At 34.6% G+C, this 14,411-nt stretch overlaps 1 protein-coding gene across 2 annotated transcripts in view; it reads right to left on the bottom strand.

Annotated features, from left to right (window-relative positions):
• Positions 1–20: 20 nt before the first annotated feature.
• The window catches only part of kcnk2b (potassium channel, subfamily K, member 2b), an 83,274-nt gene continuing 68,883 nt past the window's right edge, over positions 21–14,411 (bottom strand). The window contains exons 5-9 of one of the 2 annotated variants that reach the window (XM_051875586.1): positions 11,225–11,447; positions 11,003–11,142; positions 6,943–7,952; positions 5,824–6,007; positions 21–5,735 (exon numbers count right to left, since the gene is read on the bottom strand). In XM_051875586.1, coding sequence (XP_051731546.1) covers positions 7,629–7,952; positions 11,003–11,142; positions 11,225–11,447 — 687 coding nt within the window. In that variant the 3' untranslated portion in view covers positions 21–5,735; positions 5,824–6,007; positions 6,943–7,628. The remainder of the gene's footprint in view (positions 5,736–5,823; positions 6,008–6,942; positions 7,953–11,002; positions 11,143–11,224; positions 11,448–14,411) is intronic. The other variant, XM_051875587.1, reaches the window with a different exon arrangement.

The following is a 14,411-nucleotide window of genomic DNA, read 5'->3' as shown; positions in this document are numbered from 1 at the left end:
CCAAAGTTCAAATCTCCTGCTTTTTTTTTTTTTTTTTTTTTTTTACTATTTTGAACATAGCAGTTTTATTCTTAAATGATTTCAGATGTGATGGTTGGAAGACCAGCAATTTATAAGGGTCCAAATTCTAGAAGTTTCACTCTAGAAACATTAGAAAAAGAACATTTAAAAAGAACATTTATCTTCTTATTTTTCAATTTAATGTGAGAATCTACAGACAAATCCAAAAGGAGGTTACAAATCCTGGACTTCAGAGATCATGTTTGTTCCTTTCAATAAATGTACCTAAAAAAATAAATAAATAAATAAATAATAATAATAATAAAAAATACATGCACATGTAAGACCATTATGCCATTCTTGTTAAGACTTATTAGTTGGTTAATAATAACAATGTGAATGTATGATTAAATACTATTTCAGTTACTTTATTTACTTATATTTTTAATGTACTGAAAGAATGAAATGTTAATATATTAATGTTACTTACTTGGCAGGATGTTGAGATTTTTACTTTCTATTTTTTGCAGCCTGATAATTTTTTTTCCCAAATGACTGTGATTTTGGTTTTGTGCTATTATTGTTGAGGTGTTATAATAAACATTATAGTATCATCATATAATAGAAATTGTAATTTAAAGAATGCAAAATGCCTTCTTAAAAGCACTGAAAAGCAGCATTTCTGCTGCTGTTATGAATAAATGAACTTCTTACTGTGCTCATACCTTTAAGGAATAATGTTGGTAATCTGTAAGCTTCCAAATGATCCAAATCAAGTCAAGTCAAATTCATTTGTATAGCACTTTATTCACAATATACATTGTTTCAGGGCAGCTTTACAGAAAGCTATACTGTCTAAAATGGCTGAGTGTTTTAAAATAAAGAAAGTTTTTGGGCTGGCTGATATGGCAGATAGATCGATATCAAGATTGATAATCTATTACTGTATTTATTGTGTTGTCTAGCACATATATATCAGTGCCACAGTGATTCTTGCACATGTTTGAGCAGATGGTTTTGTTCTAAGTGAGAGTAAACAATTCTCAAAAAGCATGTGATTGGTTAAAAAAAGTAATTAAAATTCATTCATGGCCTCTTTTATCCTGGCGTTCAATGCTGAGGAGGACTTAGCCTTGAAGCCTCAGTAAAACTGGTCAAGACTGGTTTACAATCACAAACAATGAAATGCTTGAATGCTATTGGTTTGTGCTATAGTTGGTCTTTGGAAGCAGGAAAAGCCTTCAAAAGTAAGAGACTGAAAAAAAATTATGTATCAGTGCATGGAGATGAGCAAGGAAGATTTGTTCAAAAATAATGATTCATTCACAAAAGGAAGCACCACTTATTCCCATTTACTGTAAAGATTTATTGCCATACAACAGCCACATCAATGTATGCATTTTATAGTTTATATGAAAAAGGCTGGTGCAGTTAAGAACACATTAATCTAGGGCTGCCCCCTAATAGTCAACTAAACGTTATGTAGGGCAGGAAATTCAAACGTTCGCCTATCATCCATCGACCTCAAATATGGCTCATCATTTGAAACGTAAGTAGTAGCAATTTACATGGCTGCTCGCTCTAATGTTAACCTAGATAAATGTGCACGATCACTTGCATTTTTTCAACTTAAAATACTTTGTCATTTTTTGTCATACAGATAAGAGTAATACATCATTCCAAACTGTAACTACTTTTATTTGTGTACACTCACAATAACCACAAAACATTATGTTTTGTAAAATAAAGAAAACAAACAGCATGTGTTTTCTGGTCACCCTGAACAGCAGCGTGTCACATAAATGAACCAAAACTCAGCGTATAGGCTATTTGCCTCACAGACATAAGAAATAAATCTATAGAAAGCTTGAAACATCTACTTTTAAACAAACCAATTTGAATCAAAAACATATACTCTCCGATTATGCAATCTATATGAAAAGTGCATTTCTCTCTATAGTAAGCATCAGCATCTTTGCAGCCAACATTGCCCAGTATAGGCCTATTTAAGTGATTAAAATAATATAAACGTGTGATTAGTCGATTAATGGCTTAAATGAACGACTACTAGTCGACTAGAAAAATCTTGGGTTGGGGGCAGCCCCACATTAATTACACTTATTATCAGCTTAAATCCCCTTATTTTGGTTGAAAGATGCAGAGCACCAATATACAAACAGTGAGTGTCTAACATACAATCATTTGTCAACTCTGAATATACTTTTCTTATATCTCCCCTAATATATTTGACCTTTGCCATAAAGTTATCTTACAGGGTGAAAATACTGAATATAATTACAAAATGCAATATAAATTCTAATTTGCATCATTTACATGCTTACATATGGGAAGTATCACAAAGTCTCTGTGCTTTAGATAAACTTAATGCACATTTAATAAATAAAAGTTAAGCCTGTGAAAAAGCAAAAACAAATGCTTCTAGCTCAGTATCACATATTATTAATCTACTATGACAACCCTTCTTCTAACCTTTGCTCTTCATCTTTTGATGCCTGAAACTGCTCTTACATTGAGATCAGTGTTTACTGTACACCATCTTGCCAAAGGACAGTATTTGAGCTGTGTTTGTAATTTATCATGAAGTTCTGAAATCAGGTGATCTTCAAATGTTTCTCCTGGAGTTCAAAAGCTGAACAGACCCTTCAAGACACATTAATGCATATATTGCAGGGTAGTTACCTGTACTCAAACATAAGTAGCTTATTTTTCTTTCATATTATCATCACTGTCAGGGTTACAACCATCTCAAACTTAGATGCAGCCAGCATCACAGAAACAAGGTTTTCAAAAGCCTTTAGAAACCAATTATTATGCAGCTTTATGGATATCACCATGTAGCATATGGTAAATTTGTAATCAATAGAATGAACAATGGCTCATTGGAAAAACGTGCCTCTACCTTTTTCAAAACTCCAAAAACATACCTATCTGTACAGAAAATTCACTGCAGTTTCCAGCTGAAATTAAAACTAGAGGCAGTGAAATGGTAACGTTCATACAGGTTTCACACAAATTATGAGTACATGGGCATATTATCAATTAATAAAGACTTCTTTTCACATCCCTGCACAATACTGTTATGACCTCAAACACTTTTACTATAGTGCATGATTTCTAAACTATTTTTTTTTTTTACATTTGTATTACACAACCAGCTCCACAGGCCTATGGCTTTTCTAATTTAGTAAACTTGCTTGGTAGCTCACCCGAATAGCGTCCAAGCATTGCTCTGGCGATGCTAAGCACTCGGGACAAATTTCCATGAAACACGAGCCAAGACACTCGACAAGAGATAAAAGCATTGTAGAAGCATCTCACGTTTGCTTTTATTAACTCTATCAGTTGGGTTTAGGGTTGGGTTTAGTGTAGATAGTAGGCTTACATTACTTTTTAAATGCGATAAAGTTTTGATATTTTAGCGCCACTTACCATTCTGCCGTGATACATAACAACATATGATGCAAGAGTCACGTGGAGAAAATTGAATGCGCTTTTAGCGCCACTCACTGGACATTTGAAAATGCAGCGAGATGTGCAAGAAGCAACGTAATATAATTTTTTTATATCCCCAGAAATGTCGCCCAAGGCACGTTTTCCAATGAGCATGGGATAGAATCTGGATCACACAATAAGGGTGTGTTCACCCTTGTAGTTCAGTTCATTAGTTCTTTTGGTCCGAACCAAAGAAGAAAATAATACTTTTAGTCCTAGTTTGCTTAGTGTTTACACTGTCATTTTAAGGTCAAATCTAAAAGTACAAAAAAAAAAAAAAATAAATAAAAAATAAACGGCCTGTGTGATGTTTTTTTTTTTTTTTTTTGCCACCGAACATCCAAAACAATGCTGTGTGCTGGGGTAAATGCATAAGCTGAAAACTCACAAAGAGCTTATAAATTGTGTAAAGGAGTCAAAACAGCGCCAGGAATTTCTCCGTTGCACACAAATGAAGATGTGCTGAAAGGAGACGGCGTTTCCCATGGGCAACGTCGCGACTATGACAAGAAATACAGGTGCCCTTTTTAAGATCACATCTTGTGACATCACGTCCTGTTATTGATTTGATTGGATGTCTTTAGTCTGTGTTGTGTTCATACATCCATCAAACCACACTAGAGTTCATTTGGAAGCGGGTCTCAGTCCGCTTGTTTGTGTGCGCACCAAGATTTGGATGGCAGTGTTCACACTTATTCAAATGAACCGCACAAACAGAGCAATCCCACCAGAGTTCATTGTAATAGAACCAAACCTGCCAAGTGTGAACACACCCTAAGAAAATACTTTTTTTTTTTTAAACTTAAAGATCTTAATTGCATCCTTATTTTTTGTTGTTGTCAAAGCAGAAATGAAGCAGAATAACTCTGTAATATTACAATCAAATTGAAATCAGCATTTTGTTCAGCCAGGTAAATCCACCCTTAACAACAAGATCAAGGCATTTTAGTTAACTGCATTTTAGTTTACTGTTTATTCTATAAAGTGTACAGACTTTATAGAATAAAATTAAAATTCATTTAAATAGGTGTGTTCACACTTGTAGTTCAGTTCTCTTGGTTCTTTTGGTCCAGACCAAAAAAGAAAATTATACATTTAGTCCTGGTTTGCTTAGCGTTCACACTGTCACTTTTAACACCAAACCTAAATATACAAAACAAAATAAAAAATGCGCTCACTGTATGTGCGTACATACGATGGTATATGATGGAGCTGACAACTTGTGAAGAGCTTATAAAATGTGTAAAGGAGTCAAAACAGTGGTAGAAATCCCTCTGTCACACACACAAAAAAAGATCTGCTGTGAGGACACATTGTTATGAAGTCTGTACTGAACTGTGATGGGCAACATCGCGACTATGATGGAAAAAACAGGTATGCTTGAGCATTCTGTCCTTTTTCGGGTCGCATATTGTGACATCATGTCATGTTTTTGGTTCATTTACATATCTTTGGTCTGTGTTGCATTCATATTTCATTTTAACCCCACCAGAGTTTGTTTGGAAGCGGACTGAGACACATTTTTTAGAGGTCTCGGTCCGCTTGTTTGGTACAGGTTCCGATGGCAGTGTTCACACTTATTCAAATGAACCGCACTAACAGAGCAATCGCACAAGAGTTCATTTTAATAGAACCAAACATGCCAAGTGTGAACACACCCTAAGATAATACTTTTTTTCTTTGAGCTTATCTTAATTGCATCCTTATTTTTTGTTGTTCTCAAAGCAGAAAAAAACAGAATGGCTCTGTAAGATTACAATCATATTGAAATAAGCATTTTGTTCAGCCAGGTAAATCCACCCTATACAACAAGATCAAGTCATTTTAGTTAACTGCCTTCAAGAAAGTGTACAGACTTTAGAGAATAAAATTGAAATTCATTTAAATACACCAGTCCTGAATGCTTTCAGCTGTGAGTTTACTACAAGAGAAAAATCTATTTCTGTCTCCTTTAGAGTGCCTGTGACACCTTTGAAACACTGATTCATCTTAGGAAACACTTCATCTATAAAGAATCTTGTGTCTGATTTGTCTGTATCTCTTTATTCCCTCAAGAGTGTCAAATGGGTACGAGAAGGATGAAATTTACAGCCATGGCTTGACAACTATAGTAGTCCTTGCAGTGGAGCTGGTGGCTTAAAATGTGTCTCGGATCTCCATGGCAACTGTGCAATCTCTCCGTCTCAGCCCAACGATCTGAATGTCAGAGGCTGCAGGGCTCGCTAAACAGAATAATACAGTTACATTAAACTGAGCTGTAATGTGGCATCAGCACAAAAACAATCACGTATTTTAAATATTTTAGTTTACCTGGATTGAATTGAATGATCATGGAAACAAATTCATTGCATTCAGTAAGTTCATTAACAGTAGTTGTGATGTTCCAGGGCATTTAGAATGGTACCTTGAGGTCTGATTGGTTAGGCTGGGGAAGGCAATTTGTATCAGGATTGTGCATGTGACTTTCAGTCCAGGGCATGAGAATCATTCAACACTGTATAGAGAGAATCAGAGATTGAATATTAAAGCATTAGACAAAGACACCACCACTTAAATTCACAATTGTGCCCCCCTGTCTGAGAACACTATATATCATAGAACACCTAAGTGAACATTCATGGCTGAAATAAACATTTCCCAGATAGCAAGCAATGATAGAAATAATGTTAAATCAATGTTAACTACATTGAATCAATATAACTTTTGCACCTGCAATTAATGTTGAAAAAATGTTGAAATTTCAACAAAAAATCAATGGTAATGGCATTGTGATATTGGTTCATCATCATGCTTGAAAAAACAAAAAACAAAAAAAAACCCTGTTCATTACCTGTTCATTGACACAACTCACCAGTGCATAGATTATAAGAGAGACTGTAGGAGACATGCATTCAATACAGTGACACAGCAGAGTCATGTGACACTGAAGACTAGAATAATGATGCTGAAAATTCAGCTTTGCATCACAGAAGTAAATTACATTTTAAAATAAATCCAAAAAGAAAACAGTTCTTTTAGATTGTAATAATATTTCACAATATTGGTAGTGTATATTGGCATATAAGATGCACTGCTATCTTTTTGTTTCAAATGTGTCCTCTGATAATATCAAAACAGCTTTAGTTGATTACATACTGAAGGGTCTTCTGTAAGCCTGTCAGGGTTGCCATAGGAAACAGTAATTAACCATGAACTGAATGCACCTGTTCCCAATTAAACACAAAACATAAGTAGCAGAATCATCTGAGAAAGGTGAGTGTTCTCCTGATAAAATCCAATTACTCTTCTCATATCCTTCTTCACATCTGCATTGGAAAAGGTCAATGGTTTGAGCTTGTCTAATCTGCATATTGAAGATGCATAGACTTATTGCGTTCACTAACCGTGGGTCAGCTGTGAGTTGGGACTGCTATAATCACATTCACTTACCTTTTAACTATGCCTCTGTGCATCTGGTCATGGACGGTGCAAGAAAGCTGAGTTGGGAATGTTCAACTTAAAATGTCAAGGAATTTCCTAGCTCTTGCTGCAGTATATGCCTGCGGTTGGGACAGAGTAATACAAAAGTTTTTTTTCTTTTGGAAAGAGTGATGTTGTGCCTTCATTATGCTGGACTTTGCAGACATTGTTTTGGAGTGTGGTAGACTCGAGAAAAAGCTGGTTAGCATTCCCATTCATTTCAATTGTAGGTGCTCAGCTGCAGCATGCAGTGCTGGAATGCTAACATTCAGTAAATGTCATGCTGTCTATATTAGACTTTTCTTGCAGAAGAATGAAAAAAAGACTTTCATGCATTTTAGAGCTATCAAAAAAAGAGGGGGGCGCACTTGTGAAACATCTACAGTATATTAACCTGTAACTATAATCATATAAATTACAAATAACTCATTATATGTTGCTAACAAAAATTATTTAGGCAGAGTACATGGATACTTTTGCATGGCCTTCAATGGAGAACAATGCTCTTTGTCCACACAAATGGTGTCTGTCTGTTTTCTTTATATGATATGTATAGTCTTCTCTTTGTTCTCTTATTTTTCTTTTTGTCTTATCCTTCCTTATACATCCTATATTTTTGCTCCCACAGTTTATCGGTGAATGTCTTTAGTTCCAGTTCATTTTGTTTGTATTTTATTGATATCTCGATGGTCAGCGTAATCCGGGATAAGGCCGTTGAGGAATAAGCTTCCATTTCTTACAGATGTGTAGGAATATGCCTCTCTCTCATCTCCGAGGTTAACTGAATGTGCACGTTTCCCTGGTGTCATCTGCTGATTGACAGGTGGGCTGAGGTATATTTCAGCAGACAGTTTGCGCTTGATCGATGCAGCACGCTGGAATTTGTCATAAATGTCGACACTCAGTCGCCGACGAGTCTCCTTAAACTCTGCGGACACGTTAGCAGTCCACTCAGCGGCGTGAGCTCGAAACTCTCCTACCTATGACAAAAAAGAACAAGATTGATATTGTAAAAAAAACTTTTGTAAGTGTTAGTGCACCAAAGACTGTCAAAAATAAAAAAAAATGTTTCTTTTAACTTAACTTTTTGAGTTATCATTTTACATTGACTCAGTTAAGTTGTTTACGTAGAATATTAAGTATTTCAACTTGACAAATATAGTTATTTGAACTTATGAAGTTTAGTTGGAATAACTTTACGAAAGTAAAACAAACTTACTTTTTTAAGTTTTCAATACCACAGCTCATATTCATTTAACCTAATTTGACTTATTTTCTTAGTAAAACCAAATAAATAATTATTTATTTCAATTGTTCTTATGTCAAATTATTTTATTTAAAATGTTTCAGCCATATTTCGGTTGAAAACTCTTTCATTCACATTTAAATTCATTTCTACTGCAAATAATAATTGATCTGCAGCCACTGAAACATCAACTGCAAACAATTAAATTGAATCTCTCAAGATCTCAGTAGAATATGATTAAACAACTCCAAAAACAGCTTTACCAGTTTCACTCACTTATGCATTTATTTATTTTTGAAAATAACAATTTAGTTTGAAGTCACCATTTTGGTGAATAGCGATTCCTTTAGTTGTGCACTTAAACCTTGAATTTTTCAATTAACTTTTTTTGGCTGCTTTAACACTGTTTAAAAAAACTTGTTTGTTGCAAAGAAAGGCAGAGATGAGATAAGGCGGTCCTTTCTACTTATTAATGGTATTAAGCATCATAAAGCGGTTTGCTTCACTGATAGTTAGGGTTTAGTGTTATTATCTAAACTCTCTACTGATCTTGTGATACTGCATCAAGGCAATCTGACTATTTAGAGAATTTATAAACATGCAGGACAGTAAGTTTTAAAATACAATAGCACTCAGACACACACTGACATCAAGAATCAGCATATGAATCTCAACAATGGTGACAATCAACAAAAAACTTCATGCTGCAGTGCATTCTGGGTCCACCAATCAAAACTCATCTATGAATTTTAGTAGTTTGTTTTGTCAGCATTGTTAAGGTTTGTATGATGAGTGTTGATGTTTAAGTGTTTCTAAATGCCCAGATTGAAATTGTTGCACAAAAGATGTTTCGGATATTCTCAGTTTGTGTCAGTGTTAATGCACTAGTGCACTTTCTATCACAGCTAAATTTGTTTGGTTAAAAAAAAAAAATATTCTCATAGCTCAGTAGGGCCTCAATCTCACTACTACTGTATTTGCTTTGAAACAGTCATTTAAACAATAATTTAAATCGATGTACAACTATCATTTGAATGCTACAAGTGCTCTTAATGAAACTCTATTGCAATGGATGTAATGGTGACTTCAAACAAATTTTTTTCAATAAAATAAAAATCAACATTAATTAGAGCTAAACCTCTGTTAATTCTCAGAAACAATTTATGAAAGAAATAAAGGCAAACTGGTCTGTAATAAGTGAAGATGGTAAAGCTGTTTTTGGAGTTGTTTAATCATCCTCTGCTTTGATATATTTCAGTGGCTGAAATTAGATCAATTATCAGAGAACATGAATTTAACTGTATGGATTTTAATGATACATCTATGGCTCTTTTATAGTGTTGTTTTGCCACATTTAGAGCTTGACAGACATAATGACTACGAACTGCCACTGGAAAAAAGCAGTGCAAAGTTTGTTCAAAAAATCTCCTTTGGTGTTCCATGGAAAAAATAACACCATATGGGTCTGGAACAATATAAGGGCGAATAATGAAATAGGGAGCAAATCTTTGAGAAAAGCAATGTGATATTTAATTTTGCCAGCTGCTAAAGGAAAACTGGAGACAGGTGGTAGTTTAATGATTTTTTTTTTACTTGTCTATATACCATAATTTAAGTAAATAAAACAAATGTTTGTGCTTTGTATTTAGGAATATACCATTTCTGATAATAATCTTGTTTACAAGAAGTGACAAACTTTTGAAGTCAACATGAATTACTGTTTATGACCCATTTGACCCAAAAATTTTGAGTGATCTTATTCATTGGAAATTGATTCGAAATTCAAAATATTGGAGTTCCAAACCAGAATGCAGTCAGATATAAAGGCAAGGCTGCAATTGATAAAATATTGCAATGATGACAAACGTTGTTCTTTAGAATAAATTGCTCTGATTAATTATTTACATTATCAAAGACTTTTTATCCAAAGAAACTTACAGTGCATTCAAGGTATACAAACTTGCGTAGCATATATTTTGTTCCCTTGGCATTGCTAGCGTTGTGCTCTTCCAGTTGAGCTACAGGAAATCAATTTATCATGCAGAATAATACTAAAAACATTTATTAAATGCTTAATACAACTAAAAATAAAATTCATCTTATGGGTTTGGAACAACATAAGAATAAGTACATGATGACAGAATTTGTATTTTGGGTGAACTGACCATTTAAGAAAGTAAATAGGTTCAGTTTTGATTTGATGTTGACTTCAAAACATTGAAAAAAGACTCGAGAGGTGAACTAATAATTTCTGTTTTCTTGAGGTGAATGGTTTTTAAAGTTAAACTCTATTTAAGTGCTGATCAAATCGACGTAAAAGGTCAAATTGGTGTTATCCAGCATTATTAGCTAGATTTGCTAGTAGGCGATAGCATAATACTCATCCACAAAGTAGTCAATGTAACTTGAAACATTTAATGCTCTTCTCCATTTTACTGGATGGTGTGACAGCTGACAGCCTCACAATGCGATGGACATAATTTACAGTAATCCGGGGAAGTTTTTGTAAACAGCGACACTAAAAAGTCATCTTTTCCTCAGTCATTTTGACAGCTCTAGGTAAGGAACAATGGCTTACAGCACAGCAGTGGATGTAAATATGCACCCTGAGGAAAAATGCGGAAGTGACCGTGCATAGAGTCCATTCGGAGAGAAATAAAACGCACAGAAATTTAAACGCAAAACAACAAAACAAAAATGCAATTCACAAGTGCGTATTGAACCATGAATATCATACCAAACAGTATTATATTGATAATTGTGGCATCCCTAATGAGAACACACCTCCTCCTTTGTTTTCTTGGATATGACACGAAACCAGTCTCCAATCATACTGAGAACAGCAGCGAAGTATGCTAAACCAATCAGGATCCAGAACCACACCAGGGGCTTGTAATAGTCCAAGTACTCCAACTCAGAACCACCTGAACAAACAAGAAAAGATGCTAGAATCCCTTTTGCAAACAGCTATGCATATGCAGTCACATGTGTTCTGTCTATGCTCACCACTGCTCTCTTCATGGTGGCGTCGCTCACCCTCGCCTGCAACAAAATCTCCGAAGCCGATGGTTGTCAAGGTAATGACGACAAAGTAGATGGACTCCAGCGCACTCCAGCCCTCAATGTGTTTGAATATGACGGCCGGCAGAGTGACGAAGAGGAGACAACCAAACAGAATGAAAAGAACAGTAGAGATCACACGGATCTTGGTTTGACTCACGTTCCACTTCTGAGGAGAGAAAAAAAGCATGGATGGAAAGATGGAGGCGTTCATAGATGGATGGATGGATAAATAAATATATGAAGGGTTAGTCAATCCATGGATGGACAGTTTGATTTGAAAGTCTGATAAACTGATTTGAAATCCATGGATGGACAGTTTGTATACATACAACATGTATATTTAATACAATATTAAATATACACGTAGGCAGCAATTTACAAAATCCACCGAATACAGTATATGAAGATAATGTAAAGAAATAAGACATGTCTAAGACTTTGATATGCTAGTGCTGATATATGACTGGGGCCTCCAAGGTCACTTATAGAAGTTATAAAGTTATAATACAAATTTTTAAGACACAGGTATGTAGCTTGTTGTAATAGTTATTTGAAAGAAAAATACTAGACGAATAAAAATTTCTATGTGCCTTTCTACTCTCTAAAAACAAATGCTTAGGAACTGCAAATCAGCTGCCCAATTTTCAAGTTATTGTCATATTGGTTTCGGGTTTTTTTTTTTGTGTTCATGTTTTTTATTTTGAAATTCTCATAGTCGTGGTTCTTGCTCATGTGATTCTTTGACCTCATGTGATCATAGGCTTGTTTGAGATGCATCGGTGCTGTGCAGACCGATCGGCGTATGACATCAAAGTACAACAGCGATTCAAAAGCATACCCAGATAGCATCAATGATCGAAATAACGTTGAATCAATGTTAATGTGTCAACGTTAACTGCATTGAATCAATGTCACTTTTGCACCCGCAATTAATGTTGAATCAATGTTAAAATTTCAACAAAAAATCAATGGTAGTGGCATTGAATCAGGGTTACAATGTGATGTTGACTCAACATCATGCTTACACTCTCAGAAAATGAAACACAACTACAACTGACTTAAAGCTACACAGCCTGAAATCAACTGAAGATAAAAGGAGACAATCAATCTCTCAAGATCTGAGCAGAAGTTCTTTTTGAGGATTAACAGAGGTTTAGATGTTGATGTTTTATTGAAAATGTTTGGTCACCATTTTGGTGGTCAGTGGTTCCTTTAGTTGGCAGTTTGACTCTTGCCTTTTTGTGTGAGTTTGTGGTCTTTGTAACAGTGTTTACCAAAACACATCATCTGTTGCAAAGAAAACCAGAAACAAAATTATAGAATGATTTAATTTTCATTATCATAAAGCAAAGTCATTTACTAATTGTTCTCCTGAGCAAAAGAGCATATTTGTTTTTAATAGGTGTCATTCACCAAAAATACTTCCTTAATACAGATCAGCCATTCTGAATCTTGACTTTTAAAGTGCAATTTAAAAAAAAAAAAAATCTTTAGACACACAGACATCAAGAATCAGCATATGAATCTCAACAATGGTGACATCCTTCGTGCCGCAATGCATGCTGGGAGCCACCATAGTATCATGACTCCCAGCATGTATTGTGGCATGAAGGATTTGAACCATTAGTAAATGACTTTGTTTTATGATGAAAACTATATCACTCCATTGTTTTGTTTCCGGTTTTCTTTACAACAAATGATGTGTTTTGGTGAACACTGTTACAAAAACCACAAACTCACACAAAAAGGCAAGAGTCAAACTGCCAACTAAAGGAACCACTGACCACCAAAATGGTGACCAAACATTTTCAATAAAACATCAACATCTAAACCTCTGTTAATTCTCAAAAATAACTTCTGCTGAGATCTTGAGAGATTGATTGTCTTCTTTTATCTTCAGTTGATTTCAGGGGGGGAAATTAGTTAGTGAATGTTTTGGTTTTGTTTTGTTTTTTTCATTTGTTTAGCGCTGCTCATTTTCTTTTTCTCTGTGGCTTGTTTTAATTTATTATAATTTCTTTTCTTTGTATGTAGCTGTAAATAGGGATTTTTGGTTGGTGTTTTCATTTGTGTAAACTTATATTCTTTTTGTAAATAAAGCAAACCACTTTTTGTCACGTTGATTGTCCTTGTGTCACTCACCCACAGTACTCTCCAGAGACCAAGATTATAGGTTGTGTTTAAATTTTATTATGTGCGTCTTCCTCATACCTCTATGCCACCAGGGGACATAACAAACCCTGATTCAATGCCATTACCATTGATTTTTTGTTGAAATTTTAACGTTGATTCAACATTAATTGCGGGTGCAAAAGTGACTGATTCAATGCAGTTAACGTTGACACATTAACATTGATTCAACATTATTTCGATCATTGATGCTATCTGGGATAAGGAATCGTTTGCTCTCGCGGTACTTTGATGTCTGTCTGTGCAACGCCGATGCATCTCAAACAAGCCTAACGTCTTGTGTTTCCCTAGTCTCATCTGTGATGTTCTGATTGGTTCCCTTGTTTCATGTGTCATGTTCTCATTGGTTGTTTTTGTCATGTGATCCCTACAGTCCTGTATTTAAGCTAGGGATGGGCATTTTTGTCAATTTCTTATTTTGATCATTGATAGGTCTCAAAAAACAAGTACTTGAGTACTCGGGGGTGGGCGTGCAAAGTAGTCATGTTATTTCTGAAATATTAAACCTTAATTCTGCGTTTTTATTGTAAGTAAAAGTAGAGCCGATGCAATTGTTTTATTATACATTATTTTATATAGGCTTCTAATTTTTTAATATTACTTTTTCTCTGTGTTTTTATTATCAAATGTGATTTAAAATGAACACACAGGATACTTTGCTTTTAGGCTACTTTATTCAACTGTAATTTTTAAATAAAACCTCTCCAATATTACTTTAGCAGCATTTCAACTGTGCTTTTGAAACAACAACAAAAACGAACAGCTTAGTTTTTATTTTCAAAGCTAAAGAAAAAAAGTTTAACAAAACGACTGCTATGATAGCCTAAATAAAACAGAGATGGAATGATTTATATAACTCAAAACAAAAACATCCTGTATATTTACCACAACTGCTGAAACTTAAACATAGGCTACAGCCTACATATTTTTGTTCAAAAAG

This window comes from Ctenopharyngodon idella, chromosome 20 (assembly GCF_019924925.1).
Source record: "Ctenopharyngodon idella isolate HZGC_01 chromosome 20, HZGC01, whole genome shotgun sequence".
NCBI classification, from domain to species: domain Eukaryota; kingdom Metazoa; phylum Chordata; class Actinopteri; order Cypriniformes; family Xenocyprididae; genus Ctenopharyngodon; species Ctenopharyngodon idella.
Note: the sequence above shows the minus strand (reverse complement) of the source record. Positions and strands in the feature narration are given on the sequence as shown.